Raw genomic sequence first — 9,834 nt, 5'->3', positions numbered from 1 at the left:
TCACCAACTAAGCTAGGTAGTTGTTGTTACCAAAAACAAATCTTTAATCACTAAAGGATGTGTGGTCCATCGATCTTTGTTGGCATTTGGAGTATTCCTTGTACCTCTGGGACAATTGCAAACGGGCTGGTTCTGCATCTCGGTTCAGTTCTGATCCATTATTCTTTTTCTGACCCGAAAAAGAATAATCATTTGTACGGGTGACCAAACGAATGTGTACTTTTAATTGAACACGTCCATCTTGCTCAGAATTTCGTCCTCTTCGTAACCATGGAAAGAAATAGGACCTCTTTACGTGTAAAATTGAAGATATAGCGCCCGATAGTCCTTAAGGCCTTGAAAATATAAAACCTGCAAAAAGAGAGTAAAACCCAAGGTAGCTCCATTCTAAATATGTAAAATGCATGTTTTACTACCCTAGATTTCACACATAAATGTGCTCATCACAGATGCACTCAACTAAAAGCACAAGACTACTACTCTAGCTGCTCACCACCAATCAGATGTTGATAGAAGAAGCAAGGAAGTTTGATTTGGAAGTAGTTATTGAAATGGAGACCCCTGAAGATGTGTCACTTGCCACTTTGGTTATTGAACCCTCCTTATTTGAGAGAATTAAGGAAGCTCAACCAAAGATGGTATATTGAGAAAGATAGTTAATGCCATCCATGATGGAAGATAGGAGGATCCTAGATTTTCGGTGTAGGATGAAATTTTGTGGTTTAAAGACAGATTATGTGTTCCAAGGGAAGGGAAAGTAATAGATTTGATATTGAATGAAACCCACAACACTCCTTATTCTCTGCATCTTGGAAGTACCAAAATGTATAAAGATTTAAAAAAATTGTATTGGTGGCATAACATGAAGAATGATGTGGCAGAATATATAGCAAAATGCATGAATTGTTAGCTGGTAAAAGCAATGAGACAAAGACCCCATGGACTGTTATAGCCTCTTCCATTGCCAGAATGGAAGTGGGAACATATTACTATGGACTTTGTGATAGGACTACCCAGAACTAGAAAGGGAAATGATACTATTGGGGTGATTGTTGATAGATTAAAAAAGGTAGCACATTTCATACCTATAAAGATATCTCATTCTATGGAGAAACTAACACAGTTATATATTGATAATATTGTGAGATATCATGGTGTGCCTGTCAGTATTATTTTTTATCGTGATTCCCGATTTACCTCTAAATTCTGGGAAAGTGTGTAGAAAGCAATGGGGACCAAGTTGACTTTTAGCACAATATTTCATCCACAGACTGATGGTCAGTCAGAAAGAACAATTGAAATTTTAGAAGATATGTTGAGAGCATGTGCTATGGACATGAACTATAGTTGGGATGAGCACGTGCCATTCATTGAATTTGCATATAATAATAGTTATTAATCAACTATTGGTATGGCACCATTTGAAGCTTTGTATGGAAATAAGTGCAAGACCCCATTGTACTGGGATGAAGTTGGAGAAAGAAGAATTCTAGGGACAAAATTAATACAACCTACTTATGAAAAGATAGATATAATCACAGAGAGGATTAAGGCAGCTCAATCCAAACAAAAGTGCTATGCAGATAAGAGAAGAAAACCCCTGGAGTTTGAAGTGGCTGATAAAGTCTTTTTAAAAATTTCACTAGTTAGAGGTGTTAAGAGATTTGGAAGGAGAGGAAAACTGGGTCCTAGATATGTGGGACTGTTTGAGATTCTGGATCGGATTGGCCAGATAGCTTACAGATTGGGATTGCCTCTAGAATTAGAAAGATTTCACAATGTCTTTCATGTGTCTATGTTGAAGAAGTATATTCCGAACCCTACGCATGTACTGCCTACTATGGAGTCATCGGACCTGGATGATGATCTGAGTTATGAAGAACAACCTGAAGGGATCTTTGACAGGAAAGAGTATCAGCTCCGGAACCGGATCATACCATATTTGAAGATTAAATGGAAGAACCACCCGGAACAAGAAGCTTCCTTGGAGAGAGAAGATGAAGGAAAGAAAGATATCCTGAATTGTTTGGTTTATCAGGTACGCCCCAAAACTTTGAGGACAAAATTTTTATAAGGAGGGGGGAAATTGTAATACCCTAATTTGATCACACACCCCTACTTGTGTACAAACAAAAAGCCAGCGCAAAGGAAACCAATATTAGCTTGGTTGGCGGCTGTTGAGTGCCAAGAGGGAAGGAATGATCCTACTTGCTCTTGTCCAGTCTATCAACATTGTTGGGGGAATCACCAAAGAGTGTGGGCAGACAGGTAAAAATAATAGAAAATAGAACAAACATAAGGGGAAGGATGATAGATCAAGGGGGAACCTAAAATGGCTTAACCAGTGGGAGAGCCTCTAGCTACCCGTCCAGCCAGTTGAGCCTGGCAGAATGCAATTCTGGTTGGTTTTGTATGGTGGGACCTACATTCCTCCTGTGCAATTTCCAAATTTTCCCTTATGAGAATGAGTTAGACAAGGTGTAATATAAATATACATATTGTGCCCATAAACTAATGAGAAAATATAGTACAAAATATAAAATATACATATATAGTTATATAAGTAACATATATATAGGGCTACCCTATATAAAGGACTTTTAGGGCGATTTTCTCACCTAACCGTGGGCTGCCATCAACAGTAAAAGAAAGAGAGGAGAAAGAAGGAAAAGAAGAAGAAAAGAGAAGGAAGAAGAAGAAAAGAGAAGGAAGAAGAAGAAGGGAGAGAAACAGGAAGGGAACTCACCTACCTCAGACAATTATTGGACTTGGTCAGTACCAGGTGAGTATTCTACTATTGTACTAAGGTTAGGGAAGTTGAATTTTGTACCAATAGGATAGCTAGGGTAGGGTTTTACCAACTGGGGGCTGCCAGGGAAAGCCTGTGCAGGGAATTACCACCCAGTAAGAAAAAAACCCTATCCCAGAGAATTATTCCATTGACAAATTTCCCTACAAACCCTAGAATATAGGATTTCTATAAATTCAGTGGTATGGAGGAAAATTAAGTTGATAATAAGATCAATTAGGTGAAAGATTATTTCACATGTCGGGGCAAAATTTAATAGTTGCAGGATTTGAAAATTTATGTAGATTTTCTTCAATTTCATTATGCTGAATTGGGTTGGATTCTTCCATAAGGAATTTTTTAATGAATGTATTTAACCCAAGTTAGGGGTTGAATTTAGTGCATATGGTTCAAATTATCTTTGTAGGAAGCTATGAAGCAGAAGAGCTTAGGGCAAGATCAAATTCTGCAGAGTTTAGAAGAACCAGTGGGAGAGTACTAGCTAGCCAAGCGTCCTTCGTACCTCCAGCTGGTTGGGCTTCCAGAAGCCAAAAAGGCTACTGTGTGGGCCTACAACCTTTCTAGCAACATGTCTCATACATGATGAGGTTCATGCTTGTAAGCTCTAATTTCAAAAGTTACAAATGTGAATGGAACTGCCACCTAGACTGAGACTTGTTAAGAAGAGTAAGAAAAATGACCCCATTCAATTTGAAAAAATAAGTATGATTTTAAATATAGTAGTAATAATTTAAATATAATATGAAATAGGAAGTAGAAGTTGCAGTGAGGAAATCTACTCAACTCAGAAAGGATAATTTGCTAACCTCGGATACCAAGGTGAGTGGGTGCGCTGATCTTTTTAGAGTATTTATTTATTTTATTTTGATGGTTGCAATTCCCAGTATCTCATGCATATCGATGCGTGCATTATTATTTTATCTTGTGCATATGGTCATGATGGTGTAGACACCCAATTTTGTCATCCCCTCTAGTTATGATGAAATGCGAATCTTGGACATGACTTCTTGCTTCTGATCAACAGAGATGATGATTGACTAAGGAAACCCAGAAACATCCCCTACCAAAAAACCCCGAAAACCCCGTGTGGGAGAAAAGATGGTCCAATTTTGATTTTTACATATGAAGAAATCCAGTCAAGATAACCATTCGGATGGATAGTACTCGAAAATACGATTTCGACGATATATGGTATGTCAAAATTGGACCATCCGATATCCCGCAGTCTTCCCTAAAAATTTGTATTTTTTTACACATAAATCTGTGCACAACAACATGCCAGCCTGCGGCTTGCACGCGCACGCAGGCCTGCCCACTCATAGTAGCAGGCTAGCCTGCACATGCACGAAGGCCAACCCGCGTGCAATAGTAGGCCAACCCGCGTGCAGTAGCAGGCTAGCCCACAGGCCAGTCCACGTGCACCTTGCCAGCCAGTGTGCCCCCACTGCCCGTATCTCGCATGCATCCATACATGTCCCATGCACCCCTACCTAGCCTTGTGTGTCGCCATCAATGGTCGGGATTTGTGTTCCACTGACCCGGTGGGTGAAGAGATTTTCTCTTCACCCATTTGTGCATTTTACACTACCCCGCTAGCATACCCTACTCTGTAATCTCCCATTGGTGCAAAAAGGAATCTTTTTACCTTATTGGTCCAAAAAAATTACCTTTCCCCCCATTGGTCCAAAATTTCTTACTTTCATCCTATTGGTGTAAAAAAATCACTTTATTCCCCCATTGGCTAAGGGAATTCCCTTTCCCTCCCCATTGGTTCAAGAATCCTATAAATACCCCCTCCATTTGGTTTTTCACACCAATACACCGCAAGATTTCAAGCCTCTTAGTGAGAGAAGCTCTGCCTTCTCTCCTCGCACTCCCCCTTGAGGTTTTTCAAGTCTTCGGAGAGATCTTCGAAGTGTTCTTTAGGCCTTTGAAATTCTTCAACCCTTTGCTTTCTTTGAGTGAGCTTTTGTTGGAAAAATCTCCTCTTAGTCTCCCCGCCTCTTGAGGTTTGTCAAGACTTCGAAGAGATCTTCAAAATATCCGAAGTGTTCTTCGGATCTTCGAAGTGTTCTTTGGGCCTTTGAAGTTCCTCAACCCTTAGAGAATAACCTATTCCTAGCAGAAGCCCTGCTGAAGTGCCACCTGAGCCAAAGTCCAGAAATAACTCACCCTAGTAGAAGCTCTTCCGGAATACCCACAGCCTAGCCCTCCCATAGCCTATCCCCAGCGGAAGCTTTGTCGGAGTGCCACCTCAGCTAGCCCTGCCATAGCCTATCCCCAGCGGAAGCTCTGTCAGAGTGCCACCTCAGCCTAGCCCTCCCATAGTCTATCCTTAGCGGAAGCTCTGTCCGAGTGCCACCTTAGCTAAAACCCGGAAGTAGCCCATCCCTAGCGGAAGCTTTATCCGAATACCACCTCAGCCTAAGCCTGGAAATAGCCTTCCCTAGCCAAAGCTCTATCCAAATTCAAATCCGAAAGTAACCATTCCTAGCCGGAACTCTGTCTGAGTATCATGACAGTCAACATCTCTCGAGAAAGGAAGTTGGAGGTTAAGGCCATCTTCCCCTGAGCTTGGAGAATCCATAAGGAAGTTCGTACTAGCATCAACCAGGGGTTCCACCCCTCTTGACCTAAAATAGGGGTCAAGCTTAGGTATAATTTCTCAATAGAATTAGCACAATGTAGACTTTATATAGATCTTGTTTTAGTGTACATACTTATTTAAAATCAGTCAATGTACATATGTATGATAACTTAGCCATGCATGCGGAATAGGAATAATTGTGAAAAATGTTCGTTCTTAAGCATCTAGTAGGAAGACCGGTTAAACCAAGTAGATTGGGTGCCTAACACCTTCCCAACTCTGCAACCTGACACTTACCCTAAATCTCTGGACCATACCAACTCTTGGGCCCTTTTCTTAGGAATTGGGCCCACCCCAAGGTCCTAGGCCCATAACCCTAGGTGGTAACTCCAAACCTCTTTTGCATGATCCTGATCCCCATATTGGACCATCATGAAATCCTCGTCTCGAAAGACAAAACACTCTTGTGAAAAAAGCCTCCACGTATCTCTGAGCAGCGATACGATGGTGCAGGGTGCCGTAGGGTAAGCACACACAACACACCCCTCCCTCCTAAGAGAAAGAGAGGAGAGGGATGGAATGGATGCAAGCCCTTTTCCTTCCCCACAAAAGGGAGGAATGCCAACATCTTCTCTGGCCGCTACCCTCACAGTGGCGACTCCACTGGGGATAAATGTCAAGCTTCTGACACTAGATGCTACCATTAAATGCAAGAACATTTTCCACTACATCTATTTGAAAACATGTTTGACTAACCCCATGTATGTATTTATACTCGCTAACAGCATCATGCATTGTGCTCGAAGTGAAATCATTTGGCGAGGGACTCCCTATCATGCTTGCACCCTTGGGGAGGTCTGTGCATGTCATGGAGAGTACTCTGAGAGCAAATGGTAGCCGCTTCCTATACAATGGTGCGGGGTATTATTAAATGGCGGGATGTTCATAATTGTGAAAGCACCCTCAGGGATTTTCGTGCAATTTATGACATTCTGAGATTGGATAATGATATTTCCGAATTACACTTTTGTGCACAGTCACTCACGGTTCCACCACCCCGTGGCCAATTGCTTAACCTCGTGTGTAGTCACAAGTAATGGGCAAGGAATTCACCCCCTTTATCTCGTACCCACGGGTATATCAAAAGGATCACGTACCTTGTGTATATAGAACCTATCAAAGAAGCCTTGTCGGTCCTATTGCATCCATCGTATGCTCGCATCATGTAGGAAATAGATGGAGAACGCTAGGAATGCCACAAGCTGATCTGTAGAATTTGTTAGCGGTATTGAAAAGGAATTTTCCGATGATATATTCTAGTCATAAAGAAATGTTCTCCTAAGTGGGTTTCGGATAAAAGGTGTCATTCCTCCTTAAAATTGAAATATGAATGATTTGGCATACGCTATCTGGGCTAATTTCTGTCAAAGTCCTACGAAATGCTGAATTATCTAAAAGTCCCAAGGAAACTAGGAGGAAGGTCACCTAGTGGGATAAGATTAAGGAAAGCCTGACTTTATTGGCAAAGAATGTATTAATAGGAATATTCTGGTTAAGCCATTTGTGTGTACCTCCCGCTTATGACATTGAGTGGACTAAGGGCATCAACCCCTATCCACTCCCTACCATTAAGTGGACTAACTTTGGATGGATCATTGGTTGTTAATCTAGTGAATGTGTGAACAAGGGGTTGGGAATTCAAAAATCCTAAAATAAGCCATTTTTTGTTTAGGCATAATTCCACACATCAAGTATTCTCTGCGGTCCATTTGGACATGTCAGGGTAACCGGTTGACTCGATTAAGTCCAGTATCACCTCCATTGTCTCTTTGAGATTGTTTATCGCCAAGTGATTTTAACCTAGTTCACATGGATCCACATGATCCTGAATCACCCAGGGAAGCATGGGTCTACCCCATAGAGACCTTGCAGACGAAAAAGGCCGAGGTTAAGAGAGGGATAGCATAAATACTGCATGCACTCTAAAACCCTCCCTGGGCTGAACCAGCACAAGCTATAGGAGAGTTGGATCAGAATGGACCTACGGGTCATCGCCGAAATTCTTTCCAAGTTGACTTAGGAGAACCAGAGCAAGTCAGGCCAACCAATCAGAGAGGAGTTTCACCTATTCGTCCAAATGGTCAATGGGGGGCCTATTCCAGGGGTCCCTCCTCCCAGGGTAGTGATTGAAGACGTGGAAGAAGAGTTTGTAGCACATGTCTGAATGGAGCCTCCAGAGATGGAGAAGGAAAGGAAACCCAGAGAGCAATTAGAGAAGTTGGAGAACATGATTGGAGAGGAAAAAGGCTCAGAAAGCCAAGTAATGGATTCTGATGAAATGAGTTTATTTTCTGGGGTAAGGATTCCCGAGAAATTCAAGTGGCAGACTAATAGGTTTGACAGATCAGGGGTCCCTAAGGCTCATCTCAAGGTCTTTCTCAGCATCGCTAAGTCATGTCAATTTACGGACAACTAGATGGGGCAAGCCTTCATGTTAACCCTATTAGGACCAGTACTAAGGTGGCTCACCCAGTTGGAGCCTTCCCAAACTCAAAATTGGATAATAGTGGTGAAACCCTTCACCAAGAAATACTCATACAACACTGAAGTGGATGTGAAATGTCGAGAGCTTGAGACAATAGCCTAGAGAAGGAGTCATCGCCTTCTTGATGAGGTTTAGGGATAAAGCGACCAAGATGGCAGATCGGCCTTCAGAAGCAGACCAAGTGGAGATATTGATTGAGAAATTATCAAATCCTTATTATGATGTCCTCTACTACCAACATATACAGACTTTTGATGCTCTAATAGCCATCGGCAAACGTGTGGAAAAATTGAATTCTGAGAGAGGCCCAGTATCAAGGATTGCCCCAAGATGTAGGCACGAACACTAGAGTTGGATGGGGAAAGGGTCCCGAAACCAATGTGGTAGGTGAGGTCCAACAGTCAGTCTCAATTGCCACCATTCGTGACACAAGCAAATGCACCCTCTCAGAAGGCTCCTCGTCCAAAAAGGTAATTTACTGATTTGGGAATGCTCATGACAGCAGTGTATGAAAAGTTAAAGAAATAAGGATTGTTGGGGCAGTGGCTATCAGCAACCCTCCCCTAGCTAGGTACAGAGATCATGAATATTGTGCTTATCATACTTAGAAAGGGCACAACACTGAAAGATGAATAGGTCTCCAGCATGCAATCCAGGACTTGGTAGACAACGGGACCATTGAAGTCAAGGTGAAGCAATCTCCTAATGTCAATACTAACCCCCTCCCGGATCATGGAACCGTCAACATGTTGGCAACAATGAGTGACTGGAAAAATTGGGATCCTAAGTTCTATGATCCAACCCATTTTATTAGGGATGCCAAGAAATACCAAGAAGAAAGACATATTTAATGGCAAGAGAAATTCCAGCTTGTGCAAAGGTTGTCCCTTCCTCCAGAATTGGTAGGGCACATCCATGGATTCATTAAGGATGCCTGTCAAAAGGAGTGCGACTCCTTCCGAAGGCCTGTTCACATGTATCAGTTGGATAAACACTTTTGTCATCCCATGCTCTATGATCGTGTGAACAACCTAGATGAAGAAGAAACAGAGAGTGATCCCACTCAACTCATTGTGTTCCGTGCTCTGAAGAATCACATGAAAGCCCGTGCTTATAGGAGAGCCATAAGTCAAAAGGCTAGGGCTTACGAGAAAGCCATCCATCCTTCCTCATTAATAGAAGAATCCTCCACAACACATCTCCAGCCGCCAACATATCTCCAACCTTCACCATATTACCAACCTCCACCATACCTCCAACCTTCACCATATTACCAACCTTCACTTTATCATCAACCTTCACCACACCGTCAAGGAGAAGGAACCTCGTCATCTTATCACCCCTTGTCTTCATCACAATATCCGATTTCTTCAGTCACACCACCTTCATATCACCCTGCCTCATATCCGTCATCATCCTCAAACCAATCCCATTCTCAAGGTTCAGTGTATAACCCAAAAGAAGAGTGGATGGATGGGTACAATTGGAACGACATGCTTGCACTACCAGCCTCCCTAAAGATGACCTCATCAACAGGATCAGTTAATGCTTTAGGAGAAAGTCAGGAAGGTGATTCCATTTCTCTAATTAGGCCCACCGTGCCTCAAGAGGATAATCTAGAGATGATTGAAGAAATCACAGATGACCTTCTCAGAGTAGTAATAGCATTGTTAGTGGGAGAGAAAATTAAAGAGCATGTCTCCTTAATCCACATAGGGAGTGACATAGAAGATGATGAGTCTGGCCTAATGCATCTTCAAGCCAATGAGACCAAGTCTGGCCCAATGGAAATTTTTTATCCATACGCTCTGAATACTACGAACATTTGGATGCAGGGGAATTTTATGGTTAAGAGGAATCTGATGAAGAACCAAGTGAGGGGGAAATCAGCGA

The 9,834-nt window shown here is 42.1% G+C and overlaps 1 protein-coding gene across 1 annotated transcript; it reads left to right on the top strand.

Moving 5' to 3' along the window:
* Window positions 1–1,411: 1,411 nt before the first annotated feature.
* On the top strand, window positions 1,412–3,290 carry LOC122092392. Its single transcript, XM_042662705.1, has 2 exons — window positions 1,412–2,038; window positions 3,216–3,290. The coding sequence occupies exons 1-2, from the start codon at window positions 1,412–1,414 to the stop codon at window positions 3,288–3,290; spliced, it is 702 nt and encodes a 233-aa protein (XP_042518639.1).
* The last annotated feature ends 6,544 nt before the right edge of the window (window positions 3,291–9,834 follow it).

Source organism: Macadamia integrifolia, chromosome 10 (genome assembly GCF_013358625.1).
Source record: "Macadamia integrifolia cultivar HAES 741 chromosome 10, SCU_Mint_v3, whole genome shotgun sequence".
Taxonomy (NCBI): Eukaryota; Viridiplantae; Streptophyta; class Magnoliopsida; order Proteales; family Proteaceae; genus Macadamia; species Macadamia integrifolia.
This window is presented reverse-complemented; position numbering and strand designations above follow the sequence as displayed.